The following is a 21,191-nucleotide window of genomic DNA, read 5'->3' as shown; positions in this document are numbered from 1 at the left end:
TCAACAAATAAATACAGCAAGAGATTACACTTTGCTCTCCAAAGCACAACATATACCAGAGAAGTAAATTAAAGCTAGAAGACACTGAAGAGAGACAAGAGATCATTAAATGGATCTTCATGGCGATATAGCCTGGAGCACTTCTAAATCATCCAGTTAATCCCATCCAAAACTCACTTTCACGTACACGACTCGCAGGTAATGCAAATCTAAACCTGATGCTGCTCCATTTTTTTCATGCTGCATTCTGGTGCTAGATCAGTGTCATGTCTCCATCTGTTATCTTTAAGAGCAGCTGTAGAACGACACCACATTTCTTATTATCAGAACAGAGCAATTCTGTGGAATTCAGAGTCAGAGTGAAAAAATTGGCGGGCGATCGTCGACTGGAACAAATCTGTGGATTCTTTCATATAAATATTCACTTATCTAAGCCGGCAGTGTTGACATTTTAATGAGAGTTAACCCAGTGGAGAATAAATGTCCCATAGCAAATATTTGAGCAAGTGAATTTGTGTGTATTTTCTTAAATCCTTTATGGGGGTTTTGTCATTTCTTGTCAACTTGTTTTTCCCAGGTTCTCAACAAAATCCATGACGGTGTACTGAAAACAAAAAAACTAACTTTTTTTTTGTTGTTGCACATAGCATGAACTGATCTTCCGTAGCCCTTCATCTTTTGGCCTTATTATAAATGTCTCATGCCATATATTCCAGTCATATCCAATGTCTTGCGAAAGGTCTTGCTCCAAAATGTCAGCATACAATAAAATATCCACAGCCACCCTCACAAAGATGAGGAACCTTGCAACTTACCTGTCCGTCAGTCTGCGCTGTAATTATGAGTGCGTAAAGATTAGCATTTTAATTGACAGCTGGTTCAGTTACAGGCCCCTCTTTATTGACAGTTGATGACATTTTTTTTACTCTAATTGACATTGGAAACCTGCGCTTGTCAGATATTGCTGAGTTTTATTGGCAGCATGTTCAGTCAGTAAGTTGGACGTTACATTTTCTCTTTTACCAAGTTTCTCTCTGTCCCGATATTTATAAGTAGCGATTGCTGAAATAATGTAAGATTTAATCGATATATACAGTAGATAAGGAAAATCAGGAGATAATGAACGCTTCTGGTGCCAGTCAATCCGACCAGCTGTACGAATATACAGTAAGAAGGCCTTTCATTATTTTATGTAACCACAACATGGCGTGATCGTCTTGAATAAAATGGACTGCCCTGGTTTTTGGAAGCTATTTCTCAGTAGGTGGAGAATATTAAGAGCGGAAAAGGTGAAGACACTAGTAGGTACCAGTCTTACAAAGATGTCCGCAGTTCGATCGACACTTCCTCTCTTTCGTCCCTCTGTTAGGCTAGATCACGAACCACGATGTGACTCAATCAATAGTTTAGCTGTGTTCATCCGTGTCGCACTGGGGTAGTTGCTGAGGCAAAAGACCCTTTTTTTTGCCCCCAACTGTGTTCACAAACAAAGCCTTGTATGGTGTCTGTGAGTAAACATCACGCCATGCTGAATATAAATGCTTCCTCGACGGCACATACCAAGACGAACAAAATTACTTCAGGGAGGCTGAAGCGTTTCACACTCCCATGAACGCACAGCGGGGAATGTGCTGTACGCTGTTTACAGTATATACAGCCTGCTGCCATGTTTAAAAGTCGTCCCATTTGATGTGTGTGCAGAACTACTCGCTCACAGGCCTCAGGAAAGACCATCATCATCCTCGCGCTTCAATAGATGTTATTAAACATGACCTACCTTCATTATCGACACCTACTGGGTGTAATCAGGTCTCATCAGAACATGGAAAACTCACTAGTAATTTTTATTATGGCTGCTGTCAACATGTGTGGTCCCTACTGTTGTTATCTTTACATTCCCCTATACTGTATTATTAGCATCAAGAGAAGTTGTGTATTACCAAACCCAATTAGACACTTGGTGCAATGTGAATCTCATAAGCAGAATTAACAGGAAGTTAACGATAGCCCCGCAATGTGTTGTGTGGGAAGTGGAATGTGTTTGGAACCCCCACTTGCCTGAAATGATAATTGACAGTAACGTTAACTTGACCCGAACATCTACTCCAAACATTGTCTTCCTCTTTGGAGCCCAAAAACTCACAGACAGAAGGACATCATTTGCATTGACTTTCCATTGCCAAAAAGATTTCCTTTGAGAGAGAGAAAAAAAAAAGCATTTTTCTTTTTCCATCTCCTTCTTTTTTTTCCCCTTCTTGTTTGGTTCCAGACAAGGCTCAGTCTACTAAGAGGGAGACAGCTGGAGGGATTAGAGGGAGCTAATTATTAGATATCTGTCTATAATAGTGCAGGATTACACTTTCTTTATTTTGCTCTGAGTGACAGAAAATGCCCTAAGCACCCTCACATAACGCATTTATTTACTCTTTACAGCCAAGACAAAAGGCCACTATTTATTTTATTTTATTTCAAGCGCTCCGAGTAGCCAAACTATATTATCGTTCATGGACGAGCTACTGTATAAATAATGCTTGGACACAACCATGCATTTCTTCCAGAATTTTGCATCTGAGATGTCAGACAGACCTGGGTGGGAAATATATTTAATCTAAACTGTTCACCTCTTTGTGAGATTGCCGTTGTGCTTTCATACTTTCTTGTCAGTTTTTTTATTTTTTTTTTATTTTTTGCTCAATGGCTATGAATAACTCCTATAAATAGTCACAGAGCAAAGTGAGAGTGATTGGCTTTTCTTCCATCTGCATCATCCTCTTTCCAGGATGACAGTATGTTTATTAACCATTCTCATTTGAAAAATAATTTACCTCGCAATATGTCCCATTTTGCCCTCCGCGCATCAAGGCAGCTGTCTCCACTCGTGCGCTTGGTGCAGGAAGCCAACCTCGACGTTTGCTTTGCGCCATTGCTTATATCAATTAAATTAACAGCACGAAAGAAGCTGATTATAAAGAGCCACCTTTCCGTTTTTCCGCTCAGGCGTGCAGTGTGTGGCAGCACATGCATGTCATCAGGTAGGAATGTGGTGTGCGTATGTGTGTGCATGGGCGTCTCCACACATGCACCAACCTGTATTTCTAAATATGTTTTAAATCTACATGGGTGCTGCACTAATTAAATCCAGAACCTCCGTCATTCACGACTGGCTCCTTGGCAGTAAGCAACATCGCTGTTGGTGGTGTGTTTGGTGATTTGACAAAATCAGCAGCCTGGGTTTTATGGATGGGTGCTAAAATCTGTGAGTGGGATGGATGATACAGATTTGTTAACGAGAACGGTTGCAACTAATAAAAACAATATATTTCCCCGATTTTGTGTTTGGTGCCTGACTCATGCGTTAACAATACAGAATGGGTAAAAATGTAGAATTTTATCTTTTCTTAGCAACTGCAAATAATCCCCACCTAGGGAATTTATGGCAGCTATGGTGATTTTTATCCTTCCAAGTATGCGGTAATCTCAACCACCAAATTCGGTCAAATGCAGGAAATTTGATTTTCGAATTCTTCCATAACTGAGAATTCTTCAATGTGTTTGCTATAAAGTGTCATTCTGGTTTGTGTACGGGACACTTAGTCTGGCATCTGCTGATGTAGACGTGCAAGAGGCGTCAGCAGATGTTTAATAGCGGAGCGGACCCCGTATCATGTGAGAGCTCCTCACTTGGTCAATCTCTGGCCGTCCGGAAAATCTGCGACAGACTGGCAGGCGACTGGCTCATCTCTGTAGAAGAAGCGTTTCTCAGTCATTTCCCGCTGCCTTATCGCATGTCAAGAGTTTAAATGTGTGACTCTTCTTGGCCTTCAACCCATCAGTCCCCCTGGCTATCCCTGCTATTCACGGAGCAGAATAGATTATTGTTTTATAAGTGAAGGTGGTGCTCTTCTCTGCATTCTTCCATTTGATTTGCACAGCGTTGTCAAGTGTGTGCAGATGTCACTGAGTGAGCTTACTTTTATAAGTGCCTGCTTAATGGCTGTATGAGGGTAATTTCACACTTGGCACTCACTGAGTAACAGCATGCTTGATTTGTTTGTGTTGCTTAGAAGAATAATCTATCAGTAGATTGGTGTTATGTATTCGGAATAAAAGATTTACAGGGGGTGTGTGTCAGCATGTGTTCTGTGACATAAATGACAGATAGCCAAATAATTGGAAACCAGCTCAATTTGTCACTGTCAGTAATTGTCTGGGAGCGAGCAGACTGTAGCAGAGCAGCGATGTGCCACTTTGTCCCCTTCACTCCTTTATCAGGTCGTCCGTCACGTGGCCACACACTCAAAGCAACAAAAACACCTTTTCCTTTCCTTTTCCTCAATTTTTTCACAAATACTTAACAGAGAGTGGATGGCTTGTTGTTTCTAAAATGGGCAATCACTGGATCACAAGTGTACACAACGCGATTCACGAGGAGTTTGCAGTTAAAGACGATACCAAATATATAATTATTAATATTTCTAGAACAAGAATCCATTTTGTTGTAGTATCACACTGTAATTCATGCAAACTCTATACTGTTTCTTCTTTATCTGATAGTTGCTCAAAGCTGACAATTATTGTCTTTGAAAATGGCAGATTTTTATGTATGGTAGCTCTTGAGTTAGATTTCATGAGCTATACTTTAGATTAATGGAGTAGCCAGTAAGGATGGTTCCCAGATGCTTCAATGTGGAACATAATACACATATCGTCTCGTATTGTGTGTTAAGGACATGTGAAACCCAAACAAACTAAATCTCAGTCCAAACACTGAGCCTTCACCAAATAAACTCCCCTCTTAAATTTCATGCACTTGAAATTGGACTGAGTTTGTGTTAATGCAGCCTCCAGTGTTTAGATCCATTTTTACTGTAAAACACATACAGAGGGTACTTCAATTTGCTTCCATTTAATTCTTTGTGTCTCTGGAGCAGACACCCAGTCGGAGAAAGACAGACATAAAGCCACAGTGCAGTTTTGTGGTCCACTCTGGTATTCTGCTGACATGGATTCCATTATTATTATTATTATTATTTTCTTGGGGGGGGGGGGGTGGCAAGAGAATCCACAACAGGATCGGTAAAATAGGGAAAAAAGCACCTCCCCCCCAAACGCACACACACACCAGTAAGGGAAATCGAGTGATGCTGAAAGAATTTTTAAAGCAAGCTTAAAGAAGGAGAGAGCAGAATACAGAAGGTGCAAAGCTTTGAGATAGCTTGGAGGAAACAAAGAAGATGAGAGCGCACTGAGACTGAAGTTTGAAGACAGGGGAGCACGAAGGAGAATGGAAAGTGATGAGGGTGTACAGTTGTGCATACAGGAGATGGGGGTGGAGATCGAGAGTGGGGACGGGGAGGCACGGGGGGGCCCTTAGCTGACACGTTCAAAGCTGGATTGTGGAGCTTGTACCAGAATTGCAAATGTGGAACTTTTTAGCATCCGATTACTTGAAGTGCAACACAAATTCTTGGTTTTGCATGTACCGAAACCAAAATAGTTGGTGATTGACCTCATCTTGGACTGCTCTTATTTAGTCAGGCGAGTCACCAGTGGACTGTTTCGGGATAAATACTTATATTTCAGCACAGCTTATTCAGCAAATATTTTCTGCTAATGATAAGGCGCTCTCTTTCCTGTGGCGCCCAAAAGATTCCCGCTGCTCTTGTCATCGTTGGGTTTCGATTGCCAGGGTGGGAGGCTGACATCATCCAGTAAGTCATATTTATATGGAGGACAAACGCTGACAGATGAATGTATGAAGCCGCATTGCGCAGTTGTATATTTATGGTTATCATATCAAATATTGAGACAAAGTATTCACACAGCTCAAAATGCTATTAGATGTCAATAGTTTCCGTACAATTTGGGGTTTTTGACATTTTTTGCAGGAGAAATGTTCCAAATTTGGTGCAATCACTCATTTTTCGTACAGTTGAAAATGGTCCGAACGAACGTCATCCGCTTGCCTTTCCTGGAATTGAGCATCTTATTTATTGAGTATTTTCCTTGTCAAGTGAACCGCACTGAGTGTCACTCTTCGCATTCATCAGAAGCATTTTGAAAAAAAAAATGTTGTGAATATTTGAGTGTGACTGTCCAATAAGCCATCACAGAGCTCCAGGGAAATTTCCAAGTTTTGGCCCTTGGATACAAAATAAAAGTACCATAGTATTCAAGAATATTCTATTCAATTTGTTTGCGGATGACACTTCGCTTTCTTCTCCTGCAAAGCCAGCGTCTCACTTCCACCCTCCTTTCTCACCTCTTGCTTATCTGATGTGAACTCCTGGTTGGCCTCTAACTTCATGAAATTAAAGAGTGACAAAACAGAAATTCTCCTCTTTGGTACGAAATTGACATGATCCAACGTCAACAGGTTTTCCATCCCAGCAGGTCACTCCTGTTTTTCCCCTCCCCTTCACGTTAAGATTCTGGGTGTGGTCCCTGACGCCTCACTATCATCCCATTCTCATATCAATAACAAAACCCGGTCCGATGACTTCCAACTGTGCAACGTCAACTGGCTCCCCTCCTCCCTGCCTGACCTGCATACCGCCTTGATCCTAGTCATGTCTGTTTGAATGGGAACTTCTTGATAGCCTTATGGGGTAGTTATAAACCTCGAGAGCCAGAAATGGTGCTGTGCATTGCTGGAATAGCTTTACTTTGTCAGGGCCTTCCTATGCATACCAACGCCTGCTCTTGAGTCAACCTTTCTCTACGGATCTTCTTTTATTTGCATACCACTCAACAAATGTCTGCACTCCACAAGTACATGCGCCTCAGACCACAACATCAAACAGAATCACCAATCAAAAGCAAAACCAGCCACAAATCTTCCAATCCAACCAACCATTTTTGGTATAATCACATATTTTTACACTTGCTTTTGCATATCACTTTGAGCATTCTGTCTCTCCCACCCCCCCGCACCTACACATTGACGATGTTCGTCAGAAAGACAAATTACCCAGCGGGCTTTCTGTACAATAATCAATTTGAGAACATGTAGAAAAGGAGGCAAGAGAAACGTGAAATTATTCATCAGGGTCTCTCCGTTTGCGGGTTTGCAACGTTGTGGGGGATGGTCGGGTCTACCGCTGCAGCCCTGTGAGATAATTAGGGAGAGGATGAAAAAAAAAAAAATCCAGGAGAGTGAGTGAGGCGAATATAAAAGAGGCAGAGGTGAAGAGTGGCGGGCTTAGAGTTGAGGGATCACAGCATGTTGTCACATTTGGTAGTCCTGAGATGGGGTTTGCCATCACAGCAACGGAAGGGCACACAGCGAAAGATGGAGGGTGGTGTGGAGAGCGCATGTCTCGAAGTTATCTTTGTGGAACTGCTCAGTAGATAAAGTGCGGAGGGAGTTAAAAATGAGCCAGGCTCCCTCTTGTGGCATGTGTTTATTCAGAGGCCTCCCATTTCTTTCCAATTAATGGGGCTGAGCGGCGCCTCGGTTCCAGGTCTGCCTCCTGTACTCAAGCTGTTGGTACTATCTTCTTTCCCATCTGCGACTTTCAATGTTTGATGAGCCAACAATCTCACAGGAGACGTGTGTTGTACCTCGAAAGAGCTCCCATCTGCCTTGTTATCTATTTGACAACTCGTCTAATACACAAAATTGTATACGTTGAATTATTCCAATTATTTCAAGTTGTTTTAATTGAGTCTGCTCGCCGCAATGGCTCGCATCGCTTCCGTTTTTATCGAGCACCTTTGGCTGTGCCTGCTGACGACTCGATCTCCCCAGAGAGATCATTAAAGTTTCTCTTTTCACCCCTTGTTGATTTCTCTCGCCGGTCTTTCTTCGCTTTGCACAGCCAGTCCAAACCAAACAAGCTTGCCATTAAACACAATTTCGTTCCCTAAATCAAACAGCCTGTTGGTGACGTTCAAAGGTTACAGCAAAATAATCCTCATGCACGAAGTTTTTTTTTTTTTCTGAAGTTGCTTTCAGAGATCCCCCCGATGTCTTTATCATTGAATGAACAAAAAGATATCCGCTTCGAACACTTATTACATCACTGTGCGCATAATGGAAGACATTAATACCGTCCACACATCCATGCACCGAGTAACTCGAGAGAAGTCATCATTCAACCGTTTGGTATGTGCTCTGCATCCTCTTTACATGCCCATCAGCTATGAGAAAATAACGTACGAGATGGTTTCCGCCTCACTAAATGTCCTCCCGTCATGCACTTCTGTTATCTGCACAGGCACTTTCAGCACTTTTACATGGTCGACTAATGCCGTTTATGTTGTGAAGTGTCACTTGCTGTCCTGAACAATATGATATGATTAAATACTTCATTATTAGTTATGTCCTAGTGTATGTGCTTGTGTCCTGTATGTTTTGTATGATGTTCCTTTGTATCAGTTCTTCATGAAGACTATTATATACCTGCCGGGACTCCCTTTGTCTCTTAGGTCTTAAATTGTCTCTCAGATTGATGACAGTGGGAAAGACTAGGTCACTTGAGGGTACATTACAATGCAGATGTACCTGTGAATGTCTGTTCTATGTGTGATTTGTTTGCATGAGAGCATCTTTTATGGGACAACAAACAACCACCTTCCCGTAGAACACAAACAAAAAGGCTTCTTTGTTAACGGTGCTCTGCTCATTTTTTTTTCCATTTAAATCCAAAAGCACATTTGAAACCGCCTTGATCAGGATGTATGTGGTGAATTTGGCCTGTGCAACTATTGCATCTTTGCTGGTTTCAACTGTACACTGGGAAAACATGATCATCTTCATCTTTGCTCTTCTGCTTGCCAACACAGAACCGTGCATTACAAAAATGATGTTTTTAGTAGCACACAAGTAAACCGTGTTTCCTTGAGTTACGTTTCGTTGTCACCGTCAAATTTGCAAAAGAAAACCCTGGTCTTGCCGCTACTTGCAATGTGGCACATGAAGTCATCATCACTGCGATCATCACTATGCAAATCTAACATCATACCTTTTTTTTTTTTTTGACATCATAACATTTTCATAATCTGAATGGAAACTTGATAAATTGAATGCCACAGTAAAAGTGAACAAAACTATTCATGGTGAGGAACAAAAAAAAGAGTTCTGGGTTACATTTTTCTGTACTCTTTGTTTGCCTCCTTTGTGCTTGTACAGTATGTCTTTGTCTGGCTTACATGGTAGAACACATCGCCCTCCTCCACCTACTCATACTTATCCTCCTCTCCGCCACCGCCTCTTTTTGTGACCTGCAGGTGCACTCCCTCATCGACTTTTCTCTTTTATTATTCCGATATAGACTCTCTTTGACTTCTTCACGAACACGGGCCAGGTCGGAATTACATTCATTTCATAGCACTTGTTTAAAGCGTACACGTTACATTTGTGGCAACGCTTCTAATGATGATGGCGAACAACAGACTTTGCGTACAGTTTCAGGAAGATACTCTTAGAACTTTCTATAGCCCAAGGACATTTTTCCCAAACACCTCCACTCAGGTCACAGCGCTCAAAGGTTGTGTAGGGGTTGTATGCCTGAATACATTTGTCTCAAGGTCTGACTGCTGCGTGCTCATCTTTTGTTTTACCCAAACAAAGACAAGTCTGTCTCGCGGAAGGCGGATTCATTTTCGTTCTCTCTACCAGCTGTAAAATCTAAAAATGTTTTTCTCTCTTTTTGAATTGACACAGAAGCCCACTTCTCTTACATATTTTATGCACTTACTAATGTTTGCAATTACTCAAACAGTCCCAGTGTGTCACGCTTATTGAAATGGTAATGCGACTATGTCGAAGTCCTTGTTTCCAAGTGGATTTATTCATGACAATTTACCCTGCATTGGCAGGATAACACTAATGAGAGGGTTAAAGGTTGACAATATGTGTTTTTACGCTGCACAGAGAAAGAGCTACATTTATCTCTCTCCACCACTCACAATAGACTTGATTTGGTTTTGGCCACGTTATTATTCGAGTTCTCACTGACGTGTTTCCTGTATTATTCTACTGCCTCAAATTCCAACAATTAATTTAGGATTCTGATAAAATGTCACACCAAGAACAGGCCTTATGTACAATAATGAAATGCATTATTTGGGCTAGAAGGCCAGATGTCTGCGATATCCTTTTAGGGTGTCTCCTGAGAGGTGGGGGCAGCTATTGGCATACCACTCTCACATATTGCATTCAATTCAAACAAGAGAGATATTTTTAACATTCAATGTTTGTGTTAGTTCTACCTACCTGTATATCATCTCGTGATTCAAATAAAAAAAAAAATGGTGGGCATGTTCACTCCATTCTATTGTAAACTTGGATGTGTAAAATGTGTTAAACATGCATCGTTAATCAAATGAGTTGCTCATTTCACTTGCCCGTACTCCAGTACATGGAGCGCATAAATTCTGAATTTAGATTTTTTTAAAAAAGTGCTATACTTCACAGAGATTTGAGCAAATTCAAGAATAGCCAAGTTGTTAGTTTCATCACTGTCATAACATGGCAACAATTTACAGAGCACAACTTTTTCTTTCTCTTTCTGTACTCCTTGTTTGCATAAATCATTTGAGCGAAACTGGGAAACTCAACCATGTACAACGTATTTGTGTGATTGACAACTTTCTTAACATTATCAGAGCTGTTCAACCTCTGTTTCACCCAGTTTTTACAACCACTTCACTAATTCTGCTAATCTGCTTCATATCTCCGTCTGGCTGCTTCTGCCCTCTCTACATTCTTAGTCACTCTCACCCTCACCTGTTTTCTGTCTTATAGAAGGATAAGATTTCACTGTTTTAATTACTGTACTATAATCCTGTGAACTGCCTGTTAATGTCTGCCGACTGTCCAGTAATATGTTTTGCATATAGAGTATATATAAACAGGATTGGCTGAGCTGTACAACCACATAAGTGGTAGTGGGAGAACACACACACACACACACACACACACACACACACACACACACACACACACACACACACACACACACACACACACACACACACAAAAGCAAATAGCAGCTTATCAAGTGCAACCAAGTAAATCCAATCAAAAGCAAAGCTCCCACACATACAAATGATGATACAGTAGCCTTTGCCATCTCATAACGATGGCACATGAAATTTGTTGAATCCACTCAGGCTTCCTCGAGACACACATACTGTACGACTTATAAAGGAAACACGAATCTTTGCCTGGCCTCACCAAAATCAACTATTTGAATGTCATTTTAAATATTTGAAACATTCGGTAAGCCAATGGATTCAACAGTGAAATGTCTGAAAGAGCTTTGCTATTTCTTAGGTTGGTCAAGTCTATTCTACCCGATCGTTCCTATTTTTGGAATATTTCAAATGTACAGACAATTGTGTAACCTTCATCATATATATATTGACTTTGGCAAGGAAATTGTTTGATTTACAGTGGTTTTTTTTATCACTTGTATCTGATTTGGTTTTTGTGGTATAACATAGAAATGTAAATGCATCTGTTTGGATTGGTTAGAATACGTAGCGATTAGTCTCCATCATATTCAATTCGGATCGGACAATTGAAAATCAATATTCATTTTACCTGATTAGAAACTCTGTACCTGTCGAATGTCGTCACATGGGATTTTTACATGTTGAGTCAATAAAATGTTTCCCTCAGAACAGAATAGGAGACAAAGAAAAATTCTGTCAAGAATTGAAAGTTATACCTGACTAAGAAATCAGATCAGGGGAGCTATATAGACATACAGGAACAGTGTGTGTGCGTGTGTGCATGCACGTGCATGTGTGCATGCGTGTACGTGTGTGTGTCTCTGCCCCAAGCCTGCCTGACCACCGACAGTACACACGGACTGCACACATTGAATTGTTTGCAGAGCAGCTGTTTCTCCTGCAGCTTTCCGTCCCTCTGGACGGCTTTGCCACAGGAACAAGGCAGCGGAGAAGGGGAGGAGCTGGTTGGGGGGCAGGTGGGGGGTGACGCTCATACACTGAGGTGAGGGTAGAAGGTCAGGAAATACATTTTCAGAATAAATTCCAGGATTTTGTCTGCCGGGACTGCACAAACTGCATAACGCTGGAAACATTCATTATTGCGTCAAAATATTGATTGTCTTTTCACTATTCACTATTCTGGGATGTTTTACTGAACACAGGTTTGTATCTGTGAGCTGAAATATCTTTATGAGAAATAAAAACAAGCATTAAAACAGCATAGCAAAGAATAACACCTAATACTTGTTATTCTTTGAAACATATATTTGGGATCAATCCATGTAAAAAAACAAAACTCTATTATTTATGTGTAATCCAGTACAATATTTTCAGATTCATAATTCTATTAGCTGAGCTGTGACACAGAAAATCTTTTGACTTTGACCTAGTTTTTCAGCCCTTGGTCTGTTCAGAACACATCATGATTCAAGAATCTCACATTTGAGCGCCTTATAGTTGGATCTTCTGTCTTGATGATAAACCAGTACAGTAGTTAAAAATTTGCTTGCGAAAAGCATTTATTTGAATACGCCTTTCCTCATTTGTGGTTGCTATTGTTTCCAGCATTCCAAGATTCTAAATTTAATAATACGTGAAGAACAAAAGTGCCAGTGTCTTTTTTTTGTACACGCACCGCCCAAAGCTATTTTTGGTCTTTGCCTTTCGAGTGATTGTTGTTGCAGGGATAAACACAAACCTGTGTTCAAATATTTCTGTTGTGAATGGCAGGTTGCAAAATACAGAATACGCTCAATTACAAATGTTGGTTATGTGCTTTGATATCAGTTCTAATTAACACGCTTCTGAGTGAGAGTTACAACTCTCCTTGAAGTTGCTCATATGTATATGTGTTACTTCTTTTTGACTACTGGTAATCACGCTCCAGACTTTTGTAAAAAGTTATAAATGGGTCAATAAACGCAAAAAGGAATTAGTTCTCATTATGACCACAGCAAAAATGTGGGATGGCATTTGTTAGATGTTATTTGGTTAAGCGAAACGAACACGTTAATTTCCACGGTACATTTTGGAGGGGTGGCGAACATGTAGGGGAATAACACTTAATGTGTAAAAAACAAACAAACAAACAAACAAACACAAAACAAAACTATAGTGGAGCTATCCAAATGCTTTATTGGAACACAACCATTTTTGAGACTCTAAAAGCCTGTCAAAATTCTCTATGCACAGAAGGTAGGGCGATAACGAACAAACAAGTGGACAAACAAGCAATTGATTTTTGCTTTGTTAAACTTGATCACGCTTCTTTGTCTAAGATCCTGACAAAAGAGAGAAAACTGTGAGGTATTGTTTCTGAATACAGCGCGCATTTGCAATTACCAGGGTAGTTTTGGTTGTGGTGACCAACGCTTCCTCTGACAAGCTCATGCAGTGATGTCAGGTGATAAGCTTGTTGTGTGCGTGTGTGTGTTTGTGGGCACTGTCCATCCCTGGATATGATTGCGTTGCTCTTTGGTCCAGTTGCCGAGAGGATTACTGGCACTCTCCCGCAGTAGGCTCAGGCTCTGGAGGACTAACAAGTCAGACGCTGTCAGATCCAGCCAAGAGAGGCCAAGGGCCTTTGCTTTGAAGTGGGCCATGAGATTCACATCTGCAGGGGATCAGATGCAGAAAGTGAGGGGTGCAAAGCTCCAACTAAACAGGCAAACTGGATTGGCGCAGTGACGGGCTGCTGAAGAATAACAAAGCATCTGTGAAAAGTCCAAAGCGATTGGGTAAAAATGCTTCGAGTGGAGTATAAACTAGAGACAATCGTAATTATTACATCAAAGAATTTCGAGCTTGGTGCTATTTGTGGCATTCTCCTCTGTCCGCTTATTCATTGTCAGCATGCTCTCATTTTCACAAGCTACAGCAGTAAATATCAGATGTAGTCCACATCAAATACTTCATTTGTCTTGTCTGCGGAGACATGTTTACAAACATCACTGCGTATTGAAAAGACAGACTTAACGTTTTTTTTTTTTAAAGAACAAGCATCGACACCAGCTTTATTGACTAATAAAACCTCTATTTTCTCCCTTATTTTATTTGCGCTTGATAGCAACCCATTACTTAACATTAAAATTTATTCTAAGAGCAAAGTACTTAATGGCTCTCACGTTGGTCTCCGCAAGTTTGCTATTATTTTAATGTGCCGCACTTATCTTAGTCTCAACGTATACCTCATGAACCAATCGCTAAACCGTGATGTCATTGTGATTCATAAATATCCAATCAGATTGCCTTTATCTCATTCCTAGATTAAGTTGCATGTACCTGGGGGTCGCGATGGTTTCCTGTGAAGTTTCACCATTTTTAGAGGCTTCCATTAAGACAGGGACATATGACTTTATGTATGGAAATTGACTTTTGAATTGCTTGTACTGATGGTTTGGTCTGCGGAGCATCTGCCCACCCATGAAGCGCGTCTTTTCTTAACTGCCCGTTTTGAGAAATGCGTCTGTGAGCAAGCTGTTCTAGTTTTGGCCCACTGTGATGTCACAGTGCTGCCGATCTACACACAGCAATTTTCTCCGCCCACAATTCGGCAACTAAGTTGGGCCAAGAGCCACAATTTTCAGACAACGTCCAGACTTTAGGCTTCAAACTACAAGACATCTTTCACGTGTGCAGGCAAAATGGTGTAAGGTCAGCAGAGCCGTAGTGTGGACGGGTGCAGATTAGCATCAGTCAGTTCACTACAAACCAAAAATAGATCTTTGGCTTAGTCACATCTTTCAGATGTTTAACCCAATTTCTATGAGCATCAGGAGATATCACCCAATCAACCAGCAAACACATATACCGATGCACACTGCAGTACGCACTATTGCGATTGTCTCACTTTCTTCCTGTCTGAAGTAATCTCAAGCATGTTTTTTTGTGTCCCACGAGGAATGCTTTTTATCATGTGACACGGCGCTATTGGTGGAGATGGGAAAGGGGCTGTTCGGGCAGCTGTTTCCAATCAGCACTCAGTCAACTGTACTAGACAGTCTGTCAGAAGGCTGCGCTGTGGATCGCAGCAGCAGAATTTATCCCTTAAGAATGCTGAGGTCAAAATAGTTCCAATTGTGAGGCCATCCCAATTTGTGCTCCCATATAGCCAGGGCTTCATCAGTCATCTCTGCCCCATTAGTCCAGCGTGATGGACAAATAAATCCACGGATGAAGGTGCTCGCATCCATCTGGGAGTGATTAAGCCTTTCCCTATTGTTTTCTGTCTTTTCACCTTAACAGAACTCCGCCGCTCTTGTGCTGTTTCTGTGATGGTATGTCGGCTCAACTCAGTCTTTTTTCCCACCCGTGTAATTTAAGACGGTGCATGCTTTAGCTCAGTCACTCAAGCAGGCGCTGGCATTAACATATACGCTTCACCTCATCAGTATCAAGAATCAAGTCAAATATGGAGCCTTTCACATTAAGATTCCCTTTTAAAGTTCACCTCGCACATTTGTCTCAACTCAGCAAATGTCTTACTTTTAGCTGATTGTATTTTGGTAAGATTTGTGACATGTGTTGTACATTGTGCTTGAGAATGAGCTGCCAATGACGACCACAAATCACAGTCGTTTGTTGGACAACTTTGGACAAGTTTCCTTTGTCTCTAGTTGAGCTTCTGGCTGCAAGCACGTTTCCTGTGTCCAGGCTGTTTGTGGTTGAAATGTGATCATTTGGACTTGGCGCTGCTAGCAAGCGAACTGTCTCAAGCTCACCGATTGGTATTGTTCTGAAGCAATTTCTCTGCCATGTTGGGTAACCATTTGTTTAATGTTTGTGGACCTACGGGAGCTTCTGCCATACACTGTAGGATTGTAGTCCTTCATCTGTGTATTACTTTTAGAGATATATAGGAGCTGGCATCTGGATAGTTTCGGTGTTCTGTTATTTTGTTTGTTTGCTGTTATTATTTTCACAGTAGTGTATGTTAGTTGAATATTAAGCATATTTCAGTCACCCCATCTTTGAAGCAATAAATACAATACACAGGTGCTTTTATTTGTTATGATTGTGATTATTATTATTATTATTTTTTTTTTTTTTGCAGTTTTACGTGATGACTTCAGACAGAACCCGGTGGACGTCATGGTTGCAGTGGGCGAGCCTGCAGTGCTGGAGTGCCAGCCACCGCGTGGACATCCTGAGCCCACAATCTCGTGGAGAAAAAATGGTTTGAACTTAGACGACAGAGAAGAACGGATTACGGTATGGTACTTTGACTTTGTAAAACAGAATATATGTGCGTGAATGAGAAAAGTGGAGGGGGAAGAGTGAGGCTACAGGGAGAAGAGATAGCGAGGGTGGACGACTTCAAATATTTACGGTCAACAAACCAGAGCAATGGTGAGTGTGGTAAGGAAGTGAAGAAACGGGTCCAAGCAGGTTGGAACAGCTGGTGAAAGGTGTCTGGTGTGTTATGTGACAGAAGAGTCTCTGCTAGGATGAAGGGCAAAGTTTACAAAACAGGGGTGAGGCCGGCCATGATGTTCGGATAAGAGACGGTGTCACTGAAGAAACAACAGGAAGCAGAACTGGAGGTGGGAGAAATGAAGATGTTGAGGTTCTCGCTCGGAGTGACCAGGTTGGATAGGATTAGAAATGAGCTCTTTAGAGGGACAGCCAATGTTGGATGTTTTGGAGACAAGATTCGAGAGAGGAGACTTCGATGGTTTGGACATGTTCAGAGGCGACAGGGTGAGTATATTGGTAGAAGGATGCTGAGGATGGAGCTCCCAGGCAAAAGAGCGAGAGGAAGACCAAAGAGAAGGTTTATGGATGTGGTGAGGGAAGACATGAGGGCAGTTGGGGTTAGAGAGGAAGATGCAGGAGATAGGCTAAGATAGCAAAAGATGACACGCTGTGGCGACCCCTAACGGGACAAGCCGAAAGGAACAGAAGAAGAAGAAGATTTTGACTTTGCACATTGCGCGTAAATACAGTGTATTCTAGCACGTTGTGTTCTGTGCACCAGAAGGTGGGCCAATCCTGCATTTAATTTAACCTGTTGGCAAGGTGGTGTGTGCTGATGTGTTGCATATTTGAAAGCTCAGTTAGTGCATAGTGACAGGTAGCGTCTCTCTGGGGGGTTGTGATGGACAGAGCAGCTAGCTATGATTTCAGGAGAGGCAGGGATCAGAACCATGCAGAGGCTCCTGTGAGACAAATACAAAGGCTTCTTTTGCTTTGTACTCCTTGCGCGGCTGTCTTTGTCCTCCCTAACTATGGAAATGTGACTTTGCCACAAGAGTTCACCTAAAAGACTTCGTTTACTTTTCAAAGAAAATAGAGGAGTCCACCAAAAGTGATTTATCCCCCCCTGCGTTGTGGGTGTTAAAAGGATTTTTGTAACAAAAGCGATACATTATTTACTGTATTTACAACACATTTACAGGGTTCTCAAACGCAAAACTGTGATTTACAGATCTTTTTAATTAGTGTTGGGCCTTACTTGCGCGGTTGACAATAAGTTGTTTCTGAATGTTCACTATCAAGGTATTACAGTGTGTTTGTAGCTACACAACTTATTTGTAAAGGACAGGACTGGATTTCGAGGTTTATGGGGTTGCAGATGAAGGCTCAACAAACCACTTTTCTTGCACTAAAATTGCAGCTAAAAATGGGAAATGGTCAATCCAGGAGGTGGAAAAAGTTGACTCTTTAATCAGCTGCAAAGTACAGTGGTACAACAAACCACCAAAGTTGGTCGAAGATGGTTTTACCAGTTCACTGATGTCATTGGACTGCGCCTAATTTGAAAATGGGTTCATACATCTGAACATTGTGGACTCAGCAATCCTAGTTCCCACAAATACCTGCGTAATAATCTTTTTAGCCACAGTATCTTATTCCAAGAGAGCAAACATCTTTGACTAATCCGCTGCATACCGGTTCTCATAGTTCACCCTTTACAATTACTGGAGATGCACATAATGCCTACAAACATGCAGAGTTTATTACGTTTGAAATGCGAGAACCGCATCACTGGCAGATAATTTTGTGAAAAATTATTGTAGTTGTGGCTGAGGAGGTCTTTCTGGTATAACTTGGATATATCCCTGCAGCATCGATTTCATGAGGAATTCTTCCTATATGCTGTTGAGCGGTCACTAGGTGCTATTCGACATGGTGCCGAATACCCTCGCCGGTATAGACTGCAGGCAGCTTTGACCTTTGAACACCTGACCTCCTCTAAGTATTAACAGAAGCTGAGAGATTGTCCTTGAATTGAAAAAAAAACCCATTATTATAAAAGCCAAAGTGCTCATTTTTGTAGAGAGGGTTGTTGATGTTGCAGTAAAAGACTGCTGTTGTGGTATTATCTTCTGTGCAAAGGCTGACATTCAAAGTAGCATAAAGGCAGCTTCTGTGCCCTGTGGGGTTGCAGGGTTGGATAGTATATTCAACGGATGGAAACACCACGAGGTGTGTGCGTGTGCCCTGCTATGAGAAAAGTTTCAAAGTTTGTTAAAAGTAAAGTAGGCCGACAGAACATCAGAGGGAGCTCTCTACAAAGAGACAGTGGATCTTTGTTCAGCGTTATGAATTATGTAATTCTATAGCTGTTGACCTTTTGTAAAGACTGAAGGCAGAGCACATGCACATGATGCAAACAGTTGTACACAGGTAAATGATCATATAATAAAGTTAATTATCGTGTTTGTTAACATGAATATGCAAGTAAATGTTTTGTAGCCGCAGGCGCAAAATGATGTGCATCTCACACGGACCAAGAATATACATTGCCATGCTATGCAATACGTTTTTACTACAAAGGGCTCCATTTCTGGGAAAATTATTCACACTAAATGACTAACAAATGATGCATGGACTGATGCTACTAAGTGTTTGCGCAAACACAGCTGTGTCAATATTGGTTGTGCTTTTGTTTAGATCCGCAGTGGCAAGCTGATGATCACCAACAGCAGGAAGAGCGACGCAGGAAAATACATTTGTGTTGGAACCAACATGGTCGGGGAGCGTGAGAGTGAAATCGCTGAACTCACCGTGCTTGGTAAAAAAGAGCACTTTTAAAACCTATTTCCCCCATTGCTACCATGCATCAGTCCATTTAAATATCCTCTCAGTTGCTGTTTTAAATCTGTGCCATAAGAAGTTACTAGTTATATTGATTATGCACTGTTCCCAAAGCTAAAAATGTACACAGCAATAGCAATGCATGTAAAACAAAAACCAGGCAGCAACCACCTCAGCCTCAAAGATCATCATCTTGTTACCTTCCGCGGCTAAAAGTTTAGCCTTCAGCCATAATTCCCAAATCCCCTGCTTCTATTTTCCAACATTTCCCATCGGAATTGCGCTCTTATCATTATCACGGTGAGATGACCTTGGTTTTTGCTGTGGAATCTTCAGGCGAAAGCCGCATGAAGCCTTTCAAGGCTGTGCGGATAAGCTTTCAAAAAGCAGTCAAAGGTCATTGTAGTTGAGAATGCTGCACAGCACTTGTGACCTTTGAGGTAGACCGATGATAATTACTAGACTCTTAAAAAGACAGTAATAAATTGTGTGTGAATGTGAAGATTATCAACAGTTGTATACAAAGCAACGTAAATTCTATAGCATAATGAAACTGAAAATGAAGCTTTAATAAGAAATCACCAATTTAGGGCTCTGTATAATTTTGCTATCGAGGTCTTTTACCAGCTCAATGCAACATGGAAGTGAGTAATAAAAAGACACTTTAAAAATAATTCCAATCCCAATACTCTCCAAATTTCACAACGATGTATTTTTGGGTCTCAGTGGCGTCATTGTATTCTTACTTGATCTATTTTGAGACACGGCTAATAATGTCTGACTCGGACATGGGTAGGATGACTTGATTGACAGTAATTCATTCGGATATTTTGGACAATGCTATGATCTGAGGAAGGCGCCCCAGTGCACCAAGCAACATCCAGACGGGCATCCTTAGATGACTTTAGTGTGGTAGCAACCGAGGAACATGTTTCCGTTTTAATTTCACTGATATTAAACTGAACTGTTTGGTGGCCTGCTGCCAACTAGAGCGCCCCACCTTCCTCAAGCGGCCCAGCAGCGCGGTGGTATTGGCAGACGGGAGTGCCGAGTTCCACTGTGCGGTTCAAGGTGATCCTGTTCCCACTGTTCGCTGGAGGAAAGAGGATTCTGAGCTGCCGAAGGGCAGGTAAAATACATGAAGGTAGCGGTACCACTGTCCGAGCTCTCCTTTCCATCACGTGATGCCTCTACGTTCTCGATTCTTGCAGATATGAAATTCTAGAAGACCACACTTTGATTGTTCGTCAAGTGACGTCTTCAGATGAGGGTTCCTATACATGTGTGGTGGAGAACATGGTTGGCAAATCGGAAACATCTGCCACGCTTACTGTTCACGGTCAGTCCATCTATTTCCGACCCAGTATTTTAGATTCTACAGTAGCATTCTGATGTTGCAGCATTTTTTAGACTACAAATAGTTGACAATTGACAAGAAACGTGTATGGGCTAGAGTGAACTGACTAATCCTGTTTTCTCAGGTTACAAACGTGGATTATCCATCCACTTGCTACCATAATCAAATACATTTTAATCGCAATGTGAAAATCCTTGCGTCACTGAAAAAACATCGTACAGTTGACCCCTGCATAATCAAAGTTCAGCACCCATGGATTTTCTTTTCTTTTTTTTTTTTTACTCCTTTTCTTTTCTCATTCAGTTTTTTAAAATGTAGTTTTGCTGGCAGTTTATCCCTGCTTATCCCTGATTTTTAGGTTGCAAAAACAGAAAGCAAAGGCCTTTTTTTTCCACTCCATTGTTAATCATTTTATTACAATTCGTGGCCTGGTCCGATGGCTCCCCCCTCAATTAGTGGGGGTCCACTAATATATATGTTGAGTGACAAGTGTAGGTATCCTGATGCAAAATCCCTCCAACCCTCTGCTTAGCTAAATAAATCCCTCGGCATTGTTGTGCACTCTCTCATTTTATTTCACCTAAATTACAGGTTTTCTTCAAGTGGCATTGTGCTTCCCAATTTAACACATGGACAGTACTTGGATGATTTGTAACGCGTTAGAACGTCACATGACGTTTTGCACCTCCAATCGTCATCACATTGCTCTTTTTTTCCTTTTGTTTTCCTCCCATATAGTCAACACCGGTAAGTTTGTCATCCATCTCTCACCCGCCATCAGCCAGCAGCTGTCTGTCATCCTTATATACCGTATGTTGTGGTTTAGCTCTGC

At 41.4% G+C, this 21,191-nt stretch overlaps 1 protein-coding gene across 4 annotated transcripts in view; it reads left to right on the top strand.

The window, feature by feature from the left end:
* LOC133491942 (roundabout homolog 1-like) overlaps positions 1 to 21,191 on the top strand; it is a 61,734-nt gene that overhangs the window by 24,817 nt on the left and 15,726 nt on the right. For 2 of the 4 annotated variants that reach the window (XM_061803700.1, XM_061803699.1), the window contains exons 3-6: positions 16,016 to 16,173; positions 18,859 to 18,979; positions 19,993 to 20,131; positions 20,214 to 20,341. In XM_061803700.1, coding sequence (XP_061659684.1) covers positions 16,016 to 16,173; positions 18,859 to 18,979; positions 19,993 to 20,131; positions 20,214 to 20,341 — 546 coding nt within the window. Of the gene's footprint in view, positions 1 to 14,981; positions 15,240 to 15,623; positions 15,724 to 16,015; positions 16,174 to 18,858; positions 18,980 to 19,992; positions 20,132 to 20,213; positions 20,342 to 21,191 lie in introns of those variants that run through there. The other 2 variants (XM_061803702.1, XM_061803701.1) reach the window with 2 other exon arrangements.

The sequence above is a fragment of the Syngnathoides biaculeatus genome, chromosome 18 (genome assembly GCF_019802595.1).
Source record: "Syngnathoides biaculeatus isolate LvHL_M chromosome 18, ASM1980259v1, whole genome shotgun sequence".
Lineage (NCBI taxonomy): Eukaryota > Metazoa > Chordata > Actinopteri > Syngnathiformes > Syngnathidae > Syngnathoides > Syngnathoides biaculeatus.
The sequence above is the reverse complement of the archived record's forward strand: the minus strand, read 5'-3'. Positions and strand labels throughout refer to the sequence as shown.